Source organism: Etheostoma cragini, chromosome 17 (assembly GCF_013103735.1).
Source record: "Etheostoma cragini isolate CJK2018 chromosome 17, CSU_Ecrag_1.0, whole genome shotgun sequence".
Taxonomy (NCBI): Eukaryota; Metazoa; Chordata; class Actinopteri; order Perciformes; family Percidae; genus Etheostoma; species Etheostoma cragini.
In genome coordinates, this window is record NC_048423.1 from 16,557,768 (window position 1) to 16,582,488 (window position 24,721).

General features: G+C 38.4%; 2 protein-coding genes and 1 long non-coding RNA gene across 6 annotated transcripts in view; 2 read left to right on the top strand and 1 right to left on the bottom strand.

Moving 5' to 3' along the window:
* Positions 1 to 1,568, top strand: part of eif2ak2 (eukaryotic translation initiation factor 2-alpha kinase 2) — an 11,716-nt gene extending 10,148 nt beyond the window's left edge. The window contains exon 17 of the mRNA XM_034897720.1: positions 575 to 1,568. Within this exon, the coding sequence (XP_034753611.1) occupies positions 575 to 712 (138 nt within the window). The 3' untranslated portion in view covers positions 713 to 1,568. The remainder of the gene's footprint in view (positions 1 to 574) is intronic.
* Positions 1,569 to 2,593: 1,025 nt separating this feature from the next.
* Positions 2,594 to 13,198, bottom strand: LOC117960119. The gene is made up of 3 exons (XR_004660069.1): positions 13,137 to 13,198; positions 10,981 to 10,983; positions 2,594 to 2,605 (listed from the first exon to the last, which is right to left on the bottom strand). It is a non-coding gene; the product is annotated as an uncharacterized LOC117960119 (long non-coding RNA).
* LOC117960114 (interferon-induced, double-stranded RNA-activated protein kinase-like) lies at positions 4,128 to 24,721 on the top strand. 4 transcript variants are annotated; one of them, XM_034897717.1, is made up of 18 exons: positions 4,134 to 4,438; positions 5,347 to 5,485; positions 5,644 to 5,714; positions 6,065 to 6,238; positions 6,384 to 6,516; positions 7,684 to 7,751; positions 7,873 to 7,963; positions 8,231 to 8,286; positions 8,370 to 8,457; positions 8,714 to 8,772; positions 8,927 to 9,046; positions 9,322 to 9,450; positions 9,528 to 9,732; positions 11,823 to 11,963; positions 12,291 to 12,389; positions 12,678 to 12,740; positions 24,084 to 24,261; positions 24,318 to 24,721. In XM_034897717.1, exons 1-17 carry the CDS (start codon positions 4,332 to 4,334, stop codon positions 24,216 to 24,218), a joined length of 1,878 nt encoding a protein of 625 aa, XP_034753608.1. In that variant the 5' UTR covers positions 4,134 to 4,331; the 3' UTR covers positions 24,219 to 24,261; positions 24,318 to 24,721. The 4 variants fall into 4 exon arrangements, with proteins under 4 accessions (XP_034753609.1, XP_034753608.1, XP_034753607.1 ...); XM_034897716.1 differs by lacking the exon at positions 24,318 to 24,721 and adding an exon at positions 13,603 to 13,694 and having other exon boundaries at positions 24,176 to 24,305; XM_034897718.1 differs by lacking the exons at positions 8,714 to 8,772; positions 8,927 to 9,046; positions 9,322 to 9,450; ... (3 more) ...; positions 12,678 to 12,740; positions 24,318 to 24,721 and adding exons at positions 21,323 to 21,381; positions 21,511 to 21,630; positions 21,716 to 21,844; ... (2 more) ...; positions 23,266 to 23,364; positions 23,874 to 23,936 and having other exon boundaries at positions 4,128 to 4,438; positions 24,084 to 24,311.

Sequence of the window (24,721 nt, forward strand, 5' to 3'; positions counted from 1 at the left end):
TGTGATTGGCTGCTTAGAAATTAAGTGTTAACGAGCAGTTGGACAGTTGTACCTAATAAAGTGGCCGGTGAGTGTATACAGAACAGGCAAAAAGTTTTGACACTCCTGCTGCCCTGCTTTAAAAAAACAATGCAAGTGATCTTATCTGATTTTCTGTCTACAATGGAGTGCAATGGATATTTCTAAAGTTAACCCAAACTTTTGACTAACCCTAACCATACATGTGCATACTTAATGTTAATACATACAGGACATACATACATACATGCATAAATACATGCATACATGCACATACTGTACAGTAAATATAAAAGGTAGGGGTCTTCACTGTTACGATTCATTTGTGAAGCCTCAATGGATAAGGAGACAAAACAGGACTGTTGGTGTGTGTATGTATACAGTGATTTAAGAAAAACATTAAATATCAGCAGGACAGTGGACTGTATTAAGAACATATTTATTTTATGTAGCCAAGGTAAAGTCAGCTTGAGGGAAATAGCCTCCAAGACACTAGCAGCATTTACTGATATCATGGCGATGACAATAGCTGTTCATTTTGTTGTTTTTCTTGCAGACCAAAATCATCAAGTCAATGCTGTGTGGGAAGCCAGAAGACCGACCCGAAGCAAGTAAACTAAAGATGGACTTGGAAGAGTGCACTAGTACACATTCTATGTTTAAAGATATGCGTCGCATCAGTAGGACTGTCTGAGTATTACAAGGAAATACTCAAACAGCAAAAGCATCAGTCATCACAAGCAAGACCATTTATTCAGCAACTAATTGCATAATACCTTTTCTTGCAAATATTTGATTGCTACAGGAGGATACCTCTTCAAAAACTGTTTTCATGAATTGACATGATGAAATGTATCATAATTATGTAGTATTGATGGGAGAAGGCATAGAACCTTGTGCGTTTTGTAATGAGGGAATTGGGTCATTCAGTGTCAAATCAGGTTAAGGGTTTGTTTACATTTTTTATTTAGTTCAAACTTTATGTAAATGCAATTTAAGACTGGATATTTTGAGAAATGCATATAGAATAGCATTTGTTTTTGCACTCTTATATATAGATAACTGTTTAATTTACCAACCTAACAAAACATATGTCAGGCAGGAAGCCATTTGTAGGGTTCAATATCTTCAGAAATATAACCCCCAGACTTGAGGATCTATAGCCATGATATTTGGTGGGGGCATAAACAAAACAGCATACACCAGATCCAAATGATTGAAATACCCAAGCAGATGTCATAATTTTAATTACTGGCCATTGAAAATTGGAAAAAGTTCGGACCAGTTGTTTTGGGGCCCCAGGCAGTACCCTAGAGTAAATATACATATGGACCTTTCCATGCTTTCGGGTGGAAACTGTATTTGATTGATGTACCAAATTTCAGGGGCTTTAACATGAACTGAATCCTACATAAGGCAAGTCTCAGAAGCAAAGGTGAAAATGTGTGTTCATTTTATGTTTCAATTAATATGAGATCAGGCGTATTATCCATACCGACTACCCATGCTTAGACCTGTATTGAGCAATGAAGACAAACTGAAACACAAATTGTCATGATCTTAATTTTCAATTCAATTTTATTTATAGTGTCAAATCATAACAGACACTTAGGACACTTTACACATAGAGAAGGTCTAGACCACACCTTCCAACAACAATTCCCCCAAGAATAATTGCACAGTAGCAAGGAATAACTTCCTTTTAACAGGCAGAAACCTTGGACAGAACTTGGTTCTCTGAGAGAAAAATTAATAATAGTAGTAGCACAGTCCTCAAAGCTATTTTTAGGGTTCCATATCTGCAGAAATATAACTCTGACTCCTAGAGGACCTATAGCTATGATGTTTTGTGGTGACACAAAGAAAACTGCGTACACCAGATCCAAATGGAAAAACTCAAGCAGATGTCATATTTTTTTATTAGTGGCTCTTGAAAATGGAAAAATTGCAAAACATATGGTTTCATGACCCAAAGCAGTCTCCCAAAGTATATACGGTACTTATGGGAATGTCCATATTACCTCGTATAAATACAATATTTCAAATACTGTATTTGATGGTTTTGCCAAATTTCAAGAGCTCTAACTTCATCAGAATCCAAGTCATGGCAAGCATGACGATGTGGACATTGCTGCTATTGCTATTATTTTTGTTCTCTCAGAGAGCCAAGTTCTACCTGAGGTTTCTGTCTGTTAAAAGGAAGACCTCCTCTATCTGTTAAGTGTCCTGAGATAATGTCTGTTGTTATTTGACTCTATAAATAAAATTGAATTGAAAATTGAATTGCAATTAGGACCATGAAAATTGTCTTCATTGCTCCATACAAATCTATGCACGGGTAGTCGGTTTGTATAGTACGCCTCTTATGTTAATTTAAACATGAAAGGAAATCACACAAATTGCAAAAGCCCCTTTAATTTGGTACATCAATTAAATAGTGTATTTTGCAGCCGGAAGTATGGAAAGGTCCATATGTAAATACTTTTGGGGACAGCCCCAAAACCACAAATTTAGCAATTTTCTTCCATTTTCAAGGGCCAGTCATGAAAATATGACATCTGCTTATGCTTTTTTGGGGTGGCAGTAGCTCAGTCCATAGGGAGTTGGGTTGGGAACCGGAGGGTCACTGGTTCAATTCCCCGTATGGACCAAAAAGTATGGAGTGTGGATTGGTGGCTGGAGAGATGCCACTTCACCTCCTGGGCACTGCCAGGTGCTGTTGAGCAAGGTACCGTACGCATGTGTGTAGTTCAGGACTATGTGTAAAAACTAACAAAAAGTGTGGACACAGAGTGGGAATTGTAATTTCCCCATAGGGGATCAATTAACAGATTAAAATTAAATTAAATTAAAAATGTATACACCACTCTGTCAATTTCATAGATGTGGGAGTTACATGTCTAAATGATTTTGAACCGTAAAAATGGCTCAAAAAGAATTATGCAATTCTCGCCTAAGTTACAAAAATATTTTACTGAACAGATTTTTGATACGTACAGGTACATACACTACCGGTCAAGAGTTTGGGGTCACTTACAAATTTCCATACTACTCCATTATAGACAGAATACCAGCTGATCTGAGTGGGTGACTGATCTTTAATGCAAAATCTACATTGCCTATTATCAGCAACCATTCATCCAATGTTCCAAAGACACAATGGAAATTTCTAAAGTGACCCCAAACTTTTAGCCGGTAGTGTACACATGTACATACATACATACATACATACATGAAAACATGCAGTACATACACACATGTGAAACATACATATTGTACATACAGGTACATATGGTACATACATACATACATACATACATACAGTACATGCATACATGCACATACATGGATGAGGTTTGAACACAATGTAAAATGTAAATGAAAACCTCCATCTGACAGAATGACCATCATTATTCACTTAACAAATAATCATGTTCTGGATAGTTACTTTGACAACTGATATTGAATTAATGAATATGCTTGAAATGGTTGCATGTGGTGCAAGCAATATCACACACAGCGTTGTAATGAATAGACTGAATATAGAAATAAAACATTGGGAACTAGAGTGTAATGCTCAGTTTGCAGTTATGTACTGTTGCATTTTGCACAATTTGTAAATTTTAGTGGATGCCGAAAATTGTGAATTGGAGTCCTCTACTGATGATCTGCCTTTTTCCATTCAAACAAGCATGGATAAGACTTGTATCAGCTCTGAGTTAGGTTATGTGCCAAATTACCTTCATGTAACATTCTTGTACTGTACAATAATTCATTGATTCCCAAAAATGGTAAGTGCTAACTTTTTTCAGATATTAAGATTTACTTAATATTTTGTCACGATCAAGTAAGGACTAGGAAGAAATATTCAGGTGGCAGAAACAGTGGCAAGAGCAAAGGAACACTGAGTTTACAGAACTTGGATCTATACTTTTGAAAAGGTCCCCACCCTGAGACAGTTTCATTCAATTTGCAGATACTAATAAACAATAACTGCTGTTATTAATAACTGGAGCCACACTACACATTTCTGCAGTTTTGCCAGCATTCATTTGCAGATGTACCTGGTTTATCTTTTAGTTTTAATTAAATTCAGATAAAGTCAAGCCACGTCACGTTACGTGAAAGACGTTAATACAAGGAAATCGAAACTTAAGGCCTTGGTACAGATCTAAAGGTTGCTCAATCAAAGCAGGTTGCGGACATAGGCTATGCAGGACAATGAGGAAGAGTTAAGAAATTAAAACGGAAGTATGTGAGCGTTTTTCTCACATTTTGTGATTTGAGCTGGGATTTCCAAAGCTTCGTCATTTATGATGGAAACTGTAAACTATGCTGCTGAACTACACGAGTACGCGCAAAAAAGAAGATACGAGCTGCGTTTTGAGGAGCGCTCTGTTGGCCCCGACCATAATATAACGTGAGTAGAATCAAATGGGGCTGGGTTGTACCTGTGCGCATTATTCTGCCTACCAGAATGTAGGGCTTTTGGGTGGTAGCCCCTTAGGGTGGCGTGGATGGCTTTGGAGCGTCCGATTCAGCAGGGAAACTTATAACATTGCTGAGTGACTGATCCCCCATTTTTTTTTAAATCTTACTGTATAGAAAGCGTAGTAGGCATTAATGTAAATTATTAATCACGTCTAAAACTTTATTGTCGTTATGAGAACGCAACCACATAGAAGACCAGGTCCAGATCCAGATCCAAAACCACTATACTAGATTTGTCAAATCTGGACTTAATTATTCCAGAGAAGCTAAAGATTCTTAAAAACATAATTTCAGATACGTAAAAGCTTTATTCTATATGTGAAAATCCAATAAGAATTCACAGTTTTCTTTTCATATGTAGACCACATTGGACCAGGTCCAGATCCCAAACCACACCTATATCTACATATATCTATCTATATATATATATTTATATATAATACAATTGAGCAAGGTTTTAGTGTGGGGAATGATTACCTTACCTCCTACAGGCTAAATATGGTAGTTTGTAGATTCATGGAAATTAATGCACCACCAACCAACCCTACCAACATCATTTGAAGTCACCTTGCCTGTGTAACAGAAATGTGATGATTCCATGACAGATTCAACCAATATTTTTCACATGTAATAAAATAAATGACTTTATATTTGCAGTCCCACATAGTTCCTAGATAGTGGCCTAAGAGGGTCCAACACACCGTATGTCATGTTAATAACTTCACCCATGAGGCTGTAAATCAAGTGTGCAAATTCATATCTTAGTACTGCAACCTCCATTACACCACATTCTTTCTTTGTCTTGTCTGTTTAAAAATGTTTATATTTTCTTCTCAGGTTTATCATAAGAGCCGTTCTGAATGTTAAAGCGTATCCTGATGGGGTGGGGAAGAACAAGAAGGAAGCCAAACAGAACGCAGCTAAAAATGCCTTGAAATGCCTGATGGAGACTGAACATCAGGACTCGGTTAAAACAGTAAGATTATTGCTCCTCCTTGCTTTCAGCCACTAGTATCAAGACCAATCATAGGTCTAAAATCATTGTGCTTTTTTAAGTGTCACATACTCAACATGCCACAGTCCACTGTGTGTGAAACATCTCTAAATTGTACTTAATTTTTTTTTATTTTGAAGACTGCAGATGATAAAAACTGTGCATCAGCTCAACAAATGGAGAAAGTAAATCGAAATGTTTCTGATATCAGGTGAGTCTCAGCGGCAGTTCATTTTTAGTTTTAAGATGATACAAGATAAACATTTATTGATACCCAGCAGGGAGATCAAGTGACAGAGGTGAGTAAACCAGACCAGATTAAAATATGACTAAGTAATGGTACTTAGTGTCTGTGTTAATAGAAATTAATATAATGATGCAACAATCAGTGTAACCTATTATAGTATAACATGGTAGATTATGATTTTGTATGGAATATGGGATATAGTATAAGGTGAAAGGTTTTCAGTGCTGCTGTACAGTCTGATGACAGCAGATGCAAAGGAGTTTTGCAGTTTCTTGTTTTCATCAGTGTGAAATAATGTCACTTGTCTATTACAGTAATAAGATAAGACGCCTCAATGTGACCTCACAGCCTTATGGGAACCAGCAGAGACAAAGGGAGCAAAATAGAGAGACAAATTTTATAGGCCTCGTCGACCACTACTGTCAAAAAAAAAGACTATGCCATTCTTACATTGAAGAAAGGAGAGACGGTTCACCTCATAACCCTGTGTGAGTATGAACCTGGACCTCTGTAACATGAATAGACACTACAGACACTGTTGATAATTCTAGATGGATGTTCAGTTGTAAACCATATTGAAATGTTACTTAACAATGATCTAAACTTCTTCCGCATCTTCTAAACACTACACAGATTTTTCTACAAAGTACTAATCAACAACAAGGAGTACCCTGTGGGTGAGGGTAAGATTGTAAAGGAAGCCAAACAGAAAGCAGCTCAGCTGGCCTGGTCTGCTCTTCAAGAACAGACAGACTGGGACAGCAAGGTATTTCATACTTCTTTAAATCATCAAATGTACTGTGCAATCAGTTGCCAGTGTATTAGGTACAGCAGTTTAATACAACGGTCTTGCCACTAATCTACCTTCATGAAGGTAATGTTGTCAGTTTTTATTAATAGTGTTTTAGAGAGGTGTTGGTTAAAGTTATGATTGGAGGGTGCAGTTTGCGGTAATGTTAAACTCAAATTTTCTTTTTGTTCCAGGCCGTTTTTTTAAATGTATTTTTTATTTATGTTTATGCATGTAGAGAAAAGATTACACCATGCTGTAGTTAGTCATGCTCCCTAATACTAATGGCCTTTTTTCCACTGCATGGTACCTACTCGCCTCGCCTCGACTCTACTCGCCTTTCTGTTTTTCCGTTACAAAAAAAAGTCCCTGGTACCTGCTAACAGGTACTTTTTGTAGTACTAGCTACTATATAACAGTTTGCTGTGACGACCAGCCACAGCTGGCCTCATGCACGAGGCGGTACTAATCTGCAATGGAAGAAAGAAGGACGGGGCATGGCGGCCGAGTCGAGCAGGTACCATTAATGGAAAAAGGCCATGAGTGACTACAGTTCTGAACCACAGTTACTTTTGTTTACTTTTCAATAAAACGTTTCGGTAACACGTTATAATAAGGTACACAAAAAAGGGTAGGTAATGATTAGTTACTGTTTTTAAAAGAGTAACAAATAATTAGTTACCCTTTTTCAGAAGGGTAGTTACTGTTTTTCAAAAGGGTAGTTTCTTTTTTTCAGAAGAGTAACAAATGATTAGTTACCCTTTTTTAAAACGGTAGTTGCCGTTTTTCAGAAAGGTAGTTACTGTTTTTCAAAAGGTTAGTTACCCTTTTTCAGAAGGGTAGTTTCTTTTTTTCAGAAGGGTAACACATGATTAGTTACCCTTTTTCAAAAGGGTGGTTACTGTTTTTCAGAAGGGTAGTTACCCTTTTTCAAAAGGTTAGTCACCCTTTTTCAGAAGGGTAACGAATGATTAGTTACCCTTCTTCAGAAGGGTAGTTCCTCTTTTTCAGTCTTCTGAAAAACAGTAACTACCGGTAATCATTAACTACCCTTTTTTGGTGTAGTTTATTGTGTGTTACCAATGTTTCTAGTGCGGCACAGTTGTACATTAAGAAATAATTATGTCTAACTGTGCCCTTTAGGTGTCCGTCAGGTCAACAGTGTCCGAAGATGCTACATCACCTATGTTCTCAGCGCAATCAACTACTCTGTAAGGCACTTATTGTTTTACTTATTTGTTATTACTAAAAGAGCAGAACATGGAGTTAAATACTTAGACTCATACTTTACTGTATTGTACTGTCCTCATGTCTCTCATTGTATTCCCCTAGGGAGTCCCATGAATCTTCATCACAAAGAACGTCAATGAACACAAGTGCCACAATAATATTTGATGATTCATCAAACCTTTCCAAAGCTCAGGTGTGCAAAAATCTGCTTTTATGATATTTACAGAATGTAGCAGACGAGTACTGTAGCTGCATCATTCGAGCAAGGAAGTTTAGTTTAGGTCCATATTGGTGGTTTAACAAGATGTTCAACAAGGCTACAGGACTGTACATTATGTTATGTGGAACATACTATTAGTAGCCCTTTGAGATTTCCTTGTGAAATGTAAAGGGCATTATACATAAAATGTATTATTATTATTATTATTACTATATTCTAACAATGTTTTGTGAATCTTAGATTCCCATAGGGTCAGCTGTGTGTGAAAATGCACCAAGCGAGTTGTCAACTTCACTGTAAGCTGCTACCCAATATAAAACAGATTGTAGAGCTTAATGCTCAAAAGCCTGAACTCATGCATCTTATTGTGTTTACCTAGGGAGTCTCTTTCATCGGCACAAAGTATGTCAACGGGTACAAGTGGCTCAGGAATATTCACTGATTCGTCCAACTCATCCAAGGATCAGGTCTGCACTTTCTTTCATAAAATATATATTATTGTTTTATATTCTGCTTATTCTGTATGTGGGGAGGGCAACAGAGACAGTTGCAGATTTCTGTAAATACCAAACCACTGAAGAAGTCCCTCCAAATGACAACATATACTTGGTTGTAATCGACATGTTGCATGTCCTCGAGTGGAACTAGGACTACTTAAGAGAAACTTAATAATCAGATCAGGGTTCAAAATGATAAATCTATTTCATTCATTTATTCTTTTAGCATGTTGTCAAAGACATGAAAATGGGAAAAAGTCAGAATGAGACATCCACCCAGTCAAGGTATGGAAAAAAAACAATATTAATTTGCATTGCAGCTTGTGTGTTTTATACTGATATGGTCCTAAACATATCTCCTGATAACTGATGTACAACCGAGAAGATATCTCCGTTTGTTTACCCCTTTTTGCCTAAACAATAGTATTTATCTCAACAGGTTTACTTCAGAATTTGATTCCATAGAGCGTCTTGGGAGTGGAGGTTTTGGTCGTGTTTACAAAGCCAGAGATAAACTCCTGAAGAAGTATTATGCTGTAAAGATTGTCTGCTGTGTAGAGTAAGTATGCAGTAGTTAGCTTTCAGTCTGTGCTATGTAGCATGTGCAGTACTTGTCCAAGTACTTTGTTTTGGCGTTTTTGCAAAGCTGCTGTAACAGTGACATTTTCCGCTGGGATTAATACAGTCTATCTATCTATCTATCTATCTGTCTATCTGTCTGTCTGTCTGTCTGTCTGTCTGTCTGTCTGTCTGTCTGTCTGTCTGTCTGTCTGTCTGTCTGTCTATCAGTCTATTTTTTTTACTGATTAATTTTCTTGTTCTCTTTCGGATTAGGAAAGCTCTTCGAGAGGTGGGGACATTATCTGACCTCCTCCACTGTAATATTGTTAGATACTACACATTTTGGATGGACGCTTCAAGATACCAATGGGACAGTTTAGCGGGCAGTAACAGCTCTGTCCAGTAAGTCTAATACACACACGTTAAATCTTAACTTTTTATTTTAAGTTAAAGGTGAGTGATTGAATTTTTTTCTCCAGGTCTTTAGACAATTCTTCGGCAAAGTACCTGTATATTCAGATGGAGTTATGTAACACCAAAACCCTTAAAGACTGGATTGATGAGAAGAACACTCAGTCTCCCCAAGACTCCAAGAGAAGAGAAGAAAGTCTCAGCATTGCTCAGCAAATAGTTAGTGGAGTGGAATATATTCACTCCAAGGAACACATCCACAGGGACCTTAAGGTGAGACCAGACTCTGTAGTGTGTGGCTCGGGCAAAACTGACATAGAAGGGAAGATGGGAACTCCAGAGGAAAGGGGAGACTAAGAGTGGGGCCAAATCAGATTTGAGGCAGACAGCACGACAGTGACGATTTTTTTGCAAGATGGCTCCCATGGACCAGCCAACATGTTAATTGTACTGCCCGAGCCAGGAATAACCCAGAATAACCTGTTAGAGGAGGTGCGTTAATCAGGTGGAATGGAAGTGTTTTGTTAGGGTTACCTGACATGCTCAGCATGCTTGGAACACTTTTGTGGCTGGCGGTTTTCCACTGCGTGGTATCTACTCGACTCGCCTCGGCTCTACTCGCTTTTTTTGGTTTTCCATTACGAAAAAAAGTCCCTGGGACCTGCTACCAGGTACTTTTTTTAGTACTACCTCAGTCGAGGTTCCAAGCGAGCCGAGGCGAGCCCAAAAGGTGACGTGGAAACCTGCAGACTACTGGTTGGTCGTCACTTATGACTGCGTTTTTAGCAAACAAGAGTGCGGAGTGTGTTTCCAGAACAAACGGGACATTTAAAACAAATCTAGGCGGACACCGACAGATTATCCACTTTCTGCACTATTCTCACTTTTCAACGGTTCGGGCTACTAGCGGCTTCATGTCGTTTCCAATATTGCACACTGTTACTTTAAAAAACAAGACAAAATATATATATATATATAACAAAAGTTTTTATTTAGCTTTTCAAGTAGTGCATCAAACCCTCCCAAACGTCCCGGTCTTCTTCCTCTGCACCCCGTGACAGTGTCCCCCCTGCTCTGCTAGCCCAGATGCATCCCAGTCGTTGTCATAAGCCTGTCTGTGACTCTCATAAAGATTATACGAAGCCCAGTAGGTCAGAACCAGAGATTTCACCGGTCGGACATCGCCCACCAGACGGTCTGCGGCGGCGGTTTTGCAAAGCGTGAATGCTCTGAAACACACACGGTACACAGCAAACATGTTGGTGTGTAATCATGGTTGCTAAAGTTCATGTACTTTATATAGCGTATAGTAAATACTGACTGCGAAGCTGAACACATGCAAATGTTAGCTAACGTTACCAGGAAACTTAACTTACCCTTTTGTGTCGGCGAACAACCGTCATGTCGACGTCTGAACTCCGTCGGTATTCCCAAACTAACTCCAGATTTTTTTAGCGGTGATTTTCGTTGCTTCCTTCTTTTGAAACAAAACATTTCTTCTGGCTGCGGCAGGTAGCCGACGTGCTGTTGTGAGCCGCGCTGAAAATTACGTCATCACGCGTTGCTATAGTGACCAGCCACGCTGAGGCTCTGCAATGGAAAACGGAAGCATAATGGGCCGAGGCGAGCCGAGGCGGGCCGAGGCGAGCCGAGGCAAGCTGTTACCAGCAGTGGAAAAACGCCAGTGTAGGAGTTGGTCTTTGGAAACCCTGGCATTCATGGGTTTAAAAAGGGTCCAGATCAACGCCCAGGGCATGAGTTAGTATGTGGCAAATTGAAGAGAGCTAAAAAAAATAAAAATAAAAAGAAGAAAACATATACATACTGGAATATTTTGAGCTGGCAGGAGTTGTGACAACCTTTTTCTGCTTGGTAAATCTTTGTTTACATGAACTCATGATGTGTAATTTCTATTAATTGTTTCTCAACTTTTTGAATTATGTCAAAGTTTGGTCATTTTCTAAGGCCAGTATTATATTAATCCCCACCAGAATATTAATCTTGGTAGGATCATGACCTTTTTAGACCATCAGGTTAAGAGACCCTAGAACATACTACTACGTGTACATTAATACAATTTACAGTAGATCAAACTTAATAATAATAGTAATTATAATAAAATAAACAAATGCCACAGCACAATAATATAACATAATTTGATTATTTTGTGATCAACTAGATAAAGATATGGCTATACTGTACACTGTTCATCAAGACCAATGTCTAAGACCCAATGAAAGCCACAAGCTGACTGTTTAGATGAAAGGCTGCTTTCAAACACAGACCTTTTATGAATAATCATAACTTACTTTACTATCATGCCCATGTGGTTTATTTGTTTCAATTTTCTGTTCAATGTTAAGCCTGAAAACATCCTGTTTGGGCTGGATGGAGTAGTAAAGATTGGGGACTTTGGTCTGGTCACCAAAGATGATGAAGATGACTCTGCATTGATGGACAGAACGGAGGACAAAGGAACATCATCTTACATGGCTCCTGAACAAGTGAGATGGTCTTTATTGACCATATCTTTTAATTATTCTGTATTATTGTGTTAAGAAATATGGTCTTCTAATGGGCTTAATCTTGGTATGCCACTATGCCCTTTCACACTTTATTCTCACCTGTCATCACAGTTGACAGTAAGAGCTGTAAAATCAAAGTTGACATGAAACATGTTACGACATTTGTGCCGGTAGAACTGAAAAGCTGATGTTCCATTTACCTCATGAGCATAACTAGTTAATAGTTCATGATGATTATTGAAAGAATAATTTTATGCTGCTGAAGTGTCTTTTGTCAATACTGTGTTTATTATTCTGTCCCAAAAGAGGGAGAAGTACTATGACCGACGAGTGGATATATTTGCTCTGGGCTTGATTTACTTTGAACTACTTTGGAAACTCTCCACTGGTCATGAAAGAGTAGTGGTGAGTCTATCATGAACATAACATAACATTGAGTGTTATTTTTGAAATTTAACAAATGACTTGCCGCAACAATGTTACCATACTATGTAGGCTTATTATAAACAAATAAGAAACCAGTTGGGTATAATGTACAACATTAGTTGATTTATTCACAGCATGGTATTACTGTAGGTAGCCGATAAGATGATTTTTTCTTTATTACTTTGCAACGCTCAACTGATCATCAATTTGAATTATTAGTCAATTTGAGGCTAACTTACATGTTATTTCATCTTTATTTTCATCAAGGTCTGGAATGATGCCAGAAGTCAGAAGTTCCCTGAAGATTTTTTACAGACTTTTCCCCAAGAGGTAGATTACCATATTCTTATTATCCTAACCAAGTCCCTTGTTACATGAAACTTCCTCAGGGTGCTGCTACGTATTGATGGTTACCAACAGACCATGATGGAATGTACCTAAGTATATTTACGCAAGTATTGTACTGAAGAACAAATGTAAGGTAGTACTATACTTGAGTATTTAGTTCGCATGCCACTTTATACTTTACTTTTTACTTTACTACATTTAGTTGACTTCTTAAAGGTACTGTAGGTAAGATTGTGAAGATCCAGCATTTAGCCAAAGAATTTGAACATCAACAACTTCTCAGTCACAGCCTAAAAAAAAATAGAAAATTGTATGAACATTTCCAGCCTGGTCTCACAGAATTCCCTGAAATGTTCACAAGAGTTATCAGAGCATTACGTGGTGGTGGCACGGAATATATGAAAAGTCTGAGTGGCCACCACGGAAAACAATGCCAAAGTAAAGTCCTTGAGAAGATGACCAGGCCGGGTTCTCGTGGGAGAGCAGGGCTCACCCAGCGGTTACAGCTTATCAGCAGATCACAAGGGAAAGGAGGGGGTGAAAGAAAGAGGGTGCTGCTGTATTAATGTTCTGAATATCATTTACAGCACCTTTAGGTACGACAACTGTTCTCCATCTCTAAAACCTGGAGAATGAGTCAGAACAAGACTGCTGCTGTCTGTATGTGAATAATGTCCAACATCAAGCAGCACAGATCTCAAAACACTGTTTTCAGAAGTTATCAGTCTCAGTTTCCAAAGTGCATAATAGTGTGGAGTGGAGCTTTATCAATATGGTATGGTAGTATTTATCATTGTTGGTAAAAAAGATCTTAGTAGAAGTTTTGTTTTTTTGTTTTTTGCAGAATGAAATCATCAAGTGGATGCTGTGTGAGAAACCAGAAGACCGACCCGATGCCAGTAAACTGAAGGCGGAGCTGGAGAAGTGGGCTCAGACATTCAACGTGCAAAATTTGTGTCAGGAAAATGCAACTGTGTGATTATGAAAACAAGTTACAAGTGAGTATGGAAATCAAGTTCTTCTGATGCCTGTAATTTATGTCAGGGTATTGTTTAAACTTGTTTTTCTCATTCATTTACTATATAAAACTGTAATGGAGCAAATATTGTGAATTCAAGGATAATGTGATGAATGAGTTCCTTAGTTCCCATTTACTTTTCAGTTAACCATTCCGTGATGTTGATCCCAGTGCATTGTCCTAGAAAAAAAAGCAATGAATGTAAAACTAATTAAAGTGAAACTTTCGCCAAAATGCAACCTAGGGTCTTTTTGTAAATGTACTTGAGTCAAACCTTCGTCTACCGTATTATTGTTTTTTGGTCAAATGGCCTTTTGCAGGGGCTAGGGGCACTTTAACGCTAACCTCAAAATAGCTATTTTTCACACACTTTGTTGTTCTTTGTGCTGTTCTATAGTTGAATAACTGTTAATGTGTTACCATTAGCATAACGAGAACTAACCTTAGTCAGCTTGTTGTTCTGCGTGCTAAATGTCAGTTCTTGGTCTTGGATTTTACGAAATACATTTCTGCCACTACAGTCCAGTGTGACTTATGTTTTAAAATACGGTACTTTATCATTCCAATATGCATCTTGCACAATACATTTGCACTGTTATGTGTCCATATTGCCAATAAAACTGATTTTGATTCTTGTATATATATATATATATATATATATATATATATATATATATATAATTTTTTTTGTAAGTTTTATATTGTATATTAAAGTTTTAAATGCCATCAAGTTTGCCTGTTCATTAATTCCTGCTAATATATAATAATTCATTCCTGCTCATGCACAGTTTAAAGTAATAATAAAATTGGTATCATGGTTGTTAAAGTTTTATAAAGGTTAGGGGAATGAAAAAGAACATAAGGGTAACGTTCTCCAAAAGTTGTAACGTTAGGGAAATGTTCTCTAAAGGTTGCAGCGTAAGGGAAACGTTCTCTAAAGGTTGCAACGTTAGGGGAACGTTCTCTAAAGGTTGCAGCGTTAGGGGAACATTCTCTAAAGGTTGCAGCGTTAGGGAAACGTTAGGGGAACATTCTCTAAAGGTTGCAACGTTAGGGGAACGTTCTGAGAACTTCTGATGTAACCAAAAACTAATGTTCCTAGAACGTTAAACCAACTTTCTTGATTCAGAAGAATGCAGATACGCACTTAAGACACTGGCTCTCTGCGGTGTAAACAGATTAGTTTGAAAAAGCCCTGGTCTGGAATGATTACTTTAAGATGGGAATCCATTTTTAGTGTTCAATATCCTCAAAAATAGAACTCCTAGACTTGAGGACCTAGACTCTAGAACCATTATATTCGGTAGTAACACAGACAAAACAGTGTACTGCACAACAGATACAAATGATTGAATGGGACAAGAATATGTTATACTCTCGATTGAAAATGGAGAAAGTGTGAAATTGTTGGCTTTGGGGCCTCAGGCAGTCCCAAAACCTCCTACATCTGACTTAATGGGACCCTTCAGTGCTTCGGCTTTGTCACCTTTAAGTGCCAGTCTGGAAGAAAAGCTCAGCCATTACTGTAGCCAAAGCCTTGTTCTAGCATATAGACCGATCTGTTACCAACCTACTATGCACCGCAGTAGTTCAGGAACAGCTTCACCACAGCACTCCCCCAGCTCGACCTTATCAGCTGACACTGGCCTGTAGGTCTGTTAGTGGTGCCAAAAACAATCACAGCAACACAGCAACAGCAGTGCTGTCAATCACAGCGGCACTCGCAACCATTCATAATAACTCAAGCAATAAACTAAAGTTTACAAAATAAAGTTATTGCACTAAAGGAGGATCTCGGCCTTGCTGTAGAACATTAGTGGCAATGATAAAGACTTGCTGTGGAGTTACCATCATTGACCATGATATACATTATGTTCAACAGCCATCTCACAGCATTGTGACTAACTGAAAATTTACAAACTTATGCTGCTCAACCTTCGGAGGCAAACAGATTTGCCACATTTAATTAATGTAACAAAACTAATGTTTCTATTACCGCATTTATCTAGCTAATCTAGCAGAGCATAAACATAAAATACATTTGTCATTAGGCTGACATGACTAGCGTTACAACACATTTCCAGGTTACCTGTGCCCATCCTCCGTCAGGTACAACCAGCTGGCACTGGGTGCGCCCACTCGCTCTGTGATCAAGCCACTTGGGCATAACTTCAGTCAGAGCTTAGCCCTAGAGACTATGGTTTGACATTAGACCAAGAATCCCCCCCCCACCCTGATACATTGCGTACACCACTGGACAGATGAACTCAATTTTGCACAAACTGTAACAAAGTATCAATAGTTATTCATAACTAATGCAAAATGGCCATGTGCGTAATTTGTTGTACCACTTCTGATTACCCAATATTATCCCCGCCATTAATTTGATAATTGCATAGGCCTATGTGCCTCCGGTTATCAGTTATTTCAATGTGTAAAACGTTTGGACTGCAGTGTAGGGTCTTTTCTCTAACTTGTAGGCCTGTGCTGCTGCACGTGCATGAGCACAGATGTTGCTTAAACAATAATTAGGGGTTTACAAATTAATTCAAAATTAATCCATTAATTGACTTGATCAGGCACCCCATGCATTTACATTAAAAGCACCCCCCCCCCCCCAGTATGTCCCCCATGTTAAAATGAAACCTGCTTCCACCTTACTGAGCAGTCGTTTCCGGGTGTAGGGCAGGCTGTGAAAAGTATTCAGTTTTGATTGATCGTATCAAATCAAGCAATGTCACGTTACGTGAATGAGGTTAATACGGGGAAATCGAAACGTACAGTTTACTACAGTCATGAGTTGATTCGGAAGTCGGAACAGAGCGCTGTTAAACGAAGGACGGGGAGCAGTACTGTGAGCTTTGTACTTTATGTCCTTTGAGCTGAAAGTCCGACAGCTTCGTCATTAAAGATGGAAACTGGAAACTATGTTGGGAGACTAAACGAGTACGTACAGAAAACAAAATCTGTGATGCAATATGACGACCTCGGCTCTGTTGGCCCCGACCATATTAAAACGTGAGTTGAATACAATTTCTGTTAGCCGTGGATTTTGCACACCTTTGCTGGTTTTGCACATATTATGCCGCAGTCGTGGTAGAGTTCAATGGGTGTACTTCTGGGCCAGAGTGTTCCTGGCATGGGTGACGATGGCGCTGCTGAGGGTGGTGGTGGTGATGCTGATGATGCAATATCCAAAACCCTATTAAAAAACAGTTAACGTTATCGATTAATAATTTCACCTGGTAAATTAGAGATCTCCTGAATTACCATAAAACCTAGAACCAACTAAATACACCATGTGTATCAAACTGCAATATTTAACAGAGGCTAGCTCAATACATAATTGCTCAAGGACTCTCAACTTTTTACTTGCAGCCCAATGTAATGATTCTCGGAAATTAATTTTTGGGGTAAAGTGAATGGCCATGTTATAAGAATAAAGGCCTTTAATTGCAGCAGATGACATGGATGTAATGACCTGCTACCTATAGCTCTGGATCAGTTATGCCATGTGACCTGTAAAAGCTTTATTTGTGAAGTAAATTGTGGTAAGGTAAATGTAATGGAGAAGAGCCATAAAATTGCATACAAATAAAACAACAAGGCTGGCTACCTTGGAAGGCTTACCTTAAATGTGTTCTCAAGTAGGCCTACATGCTTTGACTATTAATCATACTGTTACAATACTGTGTTACAATTTCAGCCTATGAATGTAATCACATTTGACCTAGGGGATTTAGCGTGTGTATATCCTGGTGGAGTCCTTCTACAGGCTGAATAGGGTGGTTTGGAGAGTCATGTCATTATTGCACCCCAACATCATTTCAAGTCAACTTGCCAAAAAACCCCAGATATGTGACAATTCCCCTACAGATTCACCCAGAGGGTAGTCCTAAATGGAAAAGCCTATCCAAATGGTGTGGGAAAGAACAAGAAGGAAGCCAAACATAATGCTGCTAAAAATGCCCTGGAATGCTTGTTCAGAACTGAACATCAGGACTCAGTCGACACAGTAAGATTATTGCTCCTCTTTGCTTAAAACTTCCATATTATGCTAATTTTTAGTGTCGTACCTGTATTTTGGGTTTCTATTAGAACATGTTTACATGCTTTAGTATTTAAAAAACATTATTATACATAGTGTAGTATTGTATATGATGTGCTATGTGGCAGTTAAACTACAGAAGTAGAATTACACACCAGTTGCTCCTGGCTTACCCAAGGTATTATGTTGTTGGGTGTCACATACTCAGAAATTGTATTTTTTTTTCTTTTTCAAGACTGCAGATGAGAATCTCAACCCCACATCAGCTCAACAAAATGAGGAAATGAATCCAAATGTTTCTGATATCTGGTGAGTAAATCATAGCAGCAGTTCATTTTTAATCATATCCAGATAATGAACATCAGCGTGAAATGTTATATTTTATTACAGTAATACGACAAGACGCCTCAGTATGAACTCAAAGGACAGCAGTTATACGGAGACAAATTACATTGGAATTGTCAACCACTACTGTCAGAAAAAAAAAATCACCCGTACATTTATTGAGAAAAGGAGATGCGGTGAACCTCATGACTTTCAGTGAGTATGAACCTCGACCTCTGTAACCTGAATAGACACTAAAGATATTGCTAACTCTTTCTTGATGTTCAGTTGTAAACTACATTAACATGTTAGCATTCGTATAATTAGGGCAGAACAATAAAGTGTTTTAGCATCGTCATCGCAGGGCATTGCAATGTTGATGCTAATCCTTTTTTGCCGCTTGATAGAAAAGTAAACTTCCACCCTTGTCCTTTTACATGATTATTACCGCGCGACCCTTCCCCTTTAAGACAGGTAGCCGTGTGGGCAACGTGTGTATGTGACATTAGTCCGACGGGGGTTATTGTTATTGGAAGTGAGGCTCTCCCTGTGTAGAAAAGTACCGTAGGCAGCAGCTGCCGCTGACACAGTGATGCGCATAGTTTTGATGGGTAGTCAGTGAAGCTACAGTAGTCAGTGTTTTATGTTCGCTGCAAATGCAAACTAAATCACCTGATTAATGCAACATAATCACAACGTCTCCCGGCCATTTCCCCCCGCAGAAAGCTGTCACCAGCCAGGCTAACACTAATATAGTTAGCCTAAAGAAACAAGCAGAAAGCTGCTACCAGCTAAGCTAAAGCTAATATAGTTAGCTTAAAGAAACAAGCAGAAAGCTGCTACCAGCCAGGCTAAAGCTGATATAGTTAGACTAAAAAAACAAGCAGAAAGCTGCTACCAGCCAGGCTAAAGCTGATATATTTAGACTAAAGAAACTAGCAGAAAGCTGCTACCAGCCGACAAAGGTTATTATAGACTGAGACGTTACTCTTTTTGCAATGGAAAACGGAAGTGGAATGAATCGAGTCGAGTAGAGGCGAGTCAAGGCGTGTCGAGTCAAGCTGTTACCAGCAGTGGAAAAACGCCATTAGAGGAAGCAACATGCAGTCACTGTCATTCACGTTAGCCTGGATTGATTATTGTATGAATACGATGGTGTCATGCTAGTCAACCACAGTAGTTCTACCTAATTTCCCTCCAAAATCCCTTCAGAAGAGTAGCCCCAGACACAGCTCTTACTTGCTTTGGTGTTTGTGAAGCATTAAAGTTCAACAATGTCAGATTTTTCCAATATCTTGCAGGCCCACGTATAATGATGTTAACTATTTGCTCCTTTTCCGAACACCACAAAGATTTTTCTACAAACTAGCGATCAACAATAAGGAGTACCCTGTGGGTGAGGGCAAGAGCATTAAGGAAGCCAAACAGAAAGCAGCTCAGCTGGCCTGGGAAGCTCTTCAAGAACAGACAGACTGGGACAGCAAGGTACTATTCATATTTTGTACTCCCTTTATAAGTTACCAGTTTATAAGGTACTGTACACTTAGCATGGCTAAAGCAAATGCTGTCTAATACAACAGTCCTGCAATATAGCCTACCTTCATGAAGATCTGAATTAACAAAACTGAACATTACTGTATAAGACATACACATAAAATATATACTGTATGTCTAACATTCTGTGCCCTTTAGGTGTCCGTCCGGTCAACAGTGTCTGAAGATGGTGCAACACCTATGTTCTCACCGCAATCAACTACCCTGTAAGACACTTATTGTTATTACACTAATGATCTGCTACTGCACTACAAACCACCCAGACCTCTCAGGTCAAAATCCTTAGAATAGCTTTTAATTCCATAATAGTAATGCATTGGAAACCCTGCACATTCAATTCTAAATTTAAAAATGATCAAAATTGATCAAGTTTGTGTTATACCTATACAGAAAGTGAAGAAAAATAAATATTTGGCTGTTCAAAAACTAATATGCATTTTTCTTTAAAAACTCAAACATTTACTGTATGAACTGAAAAATGTCTTAAGGGTTTGCTTTACTTTGAATCATTGCACAGATATTTAGTTGCATAACCATTATTTCTGAGAACTGCTTCACATCGGTGTTGCATGAAGTAGACCAACTTCTGGCACCTGTGAACAGGTATTCGAGCCCAGGACGATTGAACTATATTCCACAACTCCTCTGCATTACTGGGTTCTGCCTCAGAAACAGCATTTATGATGTCACCCCACAAGTGTTTTATGGGATTGAGGTCAGGGGATTGGGACTGGCCTCTCCATAACATCAGTCTTAAATGTTTTATATAAAGCACTTTGAATTGCCCTGTTGCTCACATGTGCTATATAAATAAAATTACCTTGCTTTGCCTTACTAAAAAGAGCAGAACATTGAATTAAATACTGAGAAAGCTGTACTCATGTCTCTTATTGTATTCCCCCTAGGGAGTCCCATGAATCATCATCACAAAGCACATCAATGAGCACAAGTGGATCAATAATATTTGCTGATTCATCAAATCCTCCCAAGGCACAGGTGTGTTCTCTCAGAATAAAAAATCTAAAGGGAAAAATCACATTAAAAAAATAATATTACTTATTTATTTATTTATTAACATTTATTAACATGCTACATTAATCTACTTTTTTGTGAATTGTAGATTCCCATAAGGTCAGCTGCGTCTGAAGATGATAACAGGTCGTCAACTTCACCGTAATCTGCTTATGGACCCAATTATTAAAACAGATTGTAGAGCTTAATGCTCAAAAGGCTGTACTCATGTACAATATGTAATATGTTTTCCTAGGGAGTCTCTTTCATCTGCACAAAGTATGTCAACGGGTACAAGTGGCTCAGGAATATTCACTGATTCGTCTAACTCATCCAAGGATCAGGTCTGCATTTTCTATCACAATCTCATAAAATAAATGTTATAATCTGCTTACTCAGTATGTGGAGAGGAGAAAATAATAATAATGAGTAGACATTTTAGTTTGTCCAGTCAAGGGATATGGAGAGTTGCACATTTGGAAATAGTATTGTCCAAAAGACAATATACTACTTAGCTGTTTATATGTCGTACTTCATATAGCATGTAAAACGTAATAATCAGAGTAGGGATCAAGATTATAAAAGTTTTGTATTCTTTTGTTCTCTAAGCATGTTGTCAAAGACAAGAATACGGGGAAAAGTCAGAATGAGACATCCACCCAGTCAAGGTATGAAAAAATGCATAATACCATATATAGCGTTTCATACTGAAGTCAACTTGAATCTCAATCAATAAGTGCTGTACAATCATAATGGCATCTCTATGTTTTTTACCTCAATTATATTGTAATTGACAGGTTTACTTCAGACTTTGAGCCCATGGAGTGTCTTGGCAGTGGCAGTTATGGTTATGTTTGCAAAGCAAGACATAAACTGTCGGAGAAGGATTATGCTGTAAAAATCGTCTACTATGACGAGTAAGTATGCAGGAGAGAGGTTCCACTGTGCGCATGCAGCATTTGTGTTTTGTTTATACATTTTCCTTGTTTACTTTCGGATCAGAAAAGCTCTTCGAGAGGTGAAGACATTATCCGACTTCCGCCACGATAATATTGTCAGATACTTCACAACTTGGACGGAGGATACAGGATACCAATGGGACAGTTCAGCTGGCAGCAACAGCTTTTACCAGTGAGTCCCAGGCACTTACCTTATGTATTACTTACTTCCTTTACTTACCTTAAGTTGAAGGTGAAATTTATTTTTTTTGTACTTTTCTAGATCTTCAGATAATTCATCAGCAAAGTACCTGTATATTCAAATGGAGTTATGTAACACCAAAACCCTTAAAGACTGGATTGATGAGAAGAACACTCAGTCTCCCCAAGACTCCAAGAGAAGAGAAGAAAGTCTCAGAATTGCTCAGCAAATAGTTAGTGGAGTGGAATATATCCACTCCAAGAAGCACATCCACAGGGACCTTAAGGTGAGACCAGACTCTGTAGTGTGAGGCTGAGGCAAAGCTGATATACAGTATAAGCTTCCTGTATGTAGCTTCAGGTGTGTGACCATTTGTAATGTGGGTTTACCCTGCTTAAGCTCCACCAGTACCTGAAGACATATCCTAAATCAACCTTTAGTGAAGCCCATCAGAGGGCAGAGTACCTAGCACCAGTATATTGTTCTGGTGCTCACTGGTTGACAGTAGCAGCACCACACACTAGACTTTTGCCCCTTGCTAGTATTAGGCCAGATCCTGCCCCTGGTGGAAAGGTGCTGTTACTGCAAGTTCTAAGTTCACTTGTTAATGTGTTAAAGCAACACACAGACTTATTAGGACTTTAGCTTATTCACCGTATCCCCCAGAGTTAGAAAAGTCCATACATAACATTCGCATCTCCCTGCGTGTCGTAACCCTGTCTGACCCTTTTTTTTGCGCGTTGTAGGTTTACAAAGTGAAAAAGCAGCAATGTGCAATACAACTAAAATAAGGTGTTTTCTGTAAATTAAGCCATGTAAACCTATTCTGATATAATCTCTAAATGCAATTATGAACCTGAAAATGAGCTTAGTATGAGCACTTTGATACTCATCATGTGGGGCGATAGATATTTATTTGTTTCAATTTCTGTTTTTACTTTTACTGTTAAGCCTGCAAATATCCTGTTTGGGCTGGATGGAGTAGTGAAGATTGGGGACTTTGGTCTGGTCACCAGAGATGATGATACTTTGATGGACAGAACAGAGAACAGAGGAACCCGATCTTACATGGCTCCAGAACAAGTGAGAATCTTTACTGACAATAACTTTTAATTTGTCTGTGTTGTGTCAGCAAATATGTTTTTCTTAAATGCCTAATTAGTTAGGCTACCTATATGCATGTTCACACCTAATTCTCAACTGTCTTTACCTTTGGTATTGCTTTACAACATAATAATTTTTTTTAAACTGAATTGCAAATGTAATCACTAAAATCTGAGCTGAAAGCTGAAGTTTCAATTGCCTCATGAGTATACAGTAACTAGTTCATCTTAATGATGATTAATGAAAGTACAGCTTTTTGCTGCTGAAGTATGTTGTGTCAATACTGTGTTTTTATTCTGTCCCAAAAGAGGAAGAAGCACTATGACCGAAAAGTGGATATCTTTGCTCTGGGGTTGATATATTTGGAACTTCTTTGGAAAGTCTCTACTGGACATGAAAGACGAGTGGTGAGTCTTGCATTAATAGGACGTAACATTGTGTGTTTATTAAAGATTGATTATATGACTTACCATAACAATGTGACCATATGACTGTAGTTAGGAGATGAGATGGAACTTTATTTTACGTTATAGGCTAGTCTCGCTTTGCCGGACCCTCCTCCAAAGTGCGCTCAAGGAGGGTCCACACAGCATTTGGGATGGGAGGAAAACATGCTCTGGTTTAATGACATTTCTTTAAACCAATCAGAATTGTCATTGGAGGTGCTAAACTCCCCCAGAGCTGCCGCAAAATAGTCATGTGAGAGAAAACTCAGATTTGACAAATGGTCTAAGTAGCTGTCTCAATTTAGCCCTCATAGACCGAATTGAAAATTCCAACACAAAGAAAGCAGAAAGAAACGGAAAATATATGCATCCGGCGGAATTATCTGCAGCACCGGCGCAATCCTGGAAGGATATAGAGTAATTTCAGGCTAACATATTCTTTCATCCTTTTATTACCCCATGAACACCAGGTTTTGGAAGATGCCAGATGTCGAAAGCTTCCCAATGACTTTTCAAAGACATTTCCACAAGAGGTAGGTCGCAATATACTTATTATCCTTACTGATTTCCCTGTCACATGAAGTAGTATTTCCCACAGGGTGTCAGTTTAGTGATGATGGTCACCAGCAGAGTAACAGGGAGGCTGACATGCATAGCTCTGTTTTGTGTTGTTTTTGCAGAAAAATAACATTGAGTTAATGCTGCGTGAGAATCCAGAAGACCGACCTGATGCAAGTAAAGTGAAGGCTGAGCTGGAGAAGTGTGCTCAGACATTCAGCACAAAAAATGTGCGTCAGGAAAATGCAACTATCTGATTATCACAAACAATTGTGACAATACCCATCAGCATGTAGAGATGTGGCTCTTCCGTTGTCTGTTATTTAAATCACATTATCTGATATACTGATAAATATGTGGTTATTAAAATTTTTATGAAAGTGTTTACTGTTCTGCCTTACTGTATATAGCCCATTAACCTGAACTTTAACTCATACTTCTATGGCAATGGGGGGCAGTTTGGGGTTCTATGTTTTGCTCAATCATTAACCCTGCAAATGATGAAGAACCTAAGACCTAATATATTATCATGAGTTTTAAATGACCGGGAAAGAAAATGAAATCAAGTTTTTTCATGAATTCACATCTGTCCAGCTTTTATTCGAACTAATCACGTTTCAGTCATTTCTGTGTTCACAGTTGACATTTTATTCTATACTGGAAATGGTTAAATGTACTGTATTCAAAGTGGTGTCACATAACAGCTGTTTTGTACTGAATATCGGTATGTTAAGTTGAAAAATAAAATAATGGTTATCTG

Excerpts from the sequence above, each read along its gene's own strand:
- LOC117960114 (XM_034897717.1), top strand. The coding sequence starts at position 4,332 with ATGATGGAAACTGTAAACTATGCTGCTGAACTACACGAGTACGCGCAA. Across the intron at positions 5,486-5,643 it reads ATCAGGACTCGGTTAAAACA|ACTGCAGATGATAAAAACTG; the intron begins GTAAGATTATTG and ends TTTATTTTGAAG. Across the intron at positions 7,752-7,872 it reads TCAGCGCAATCAACTACTCT|GGAGTCCCATGAATCTTCAT; the intron begins GTAAGGCACTTA and ends GTATTCCCCTAG.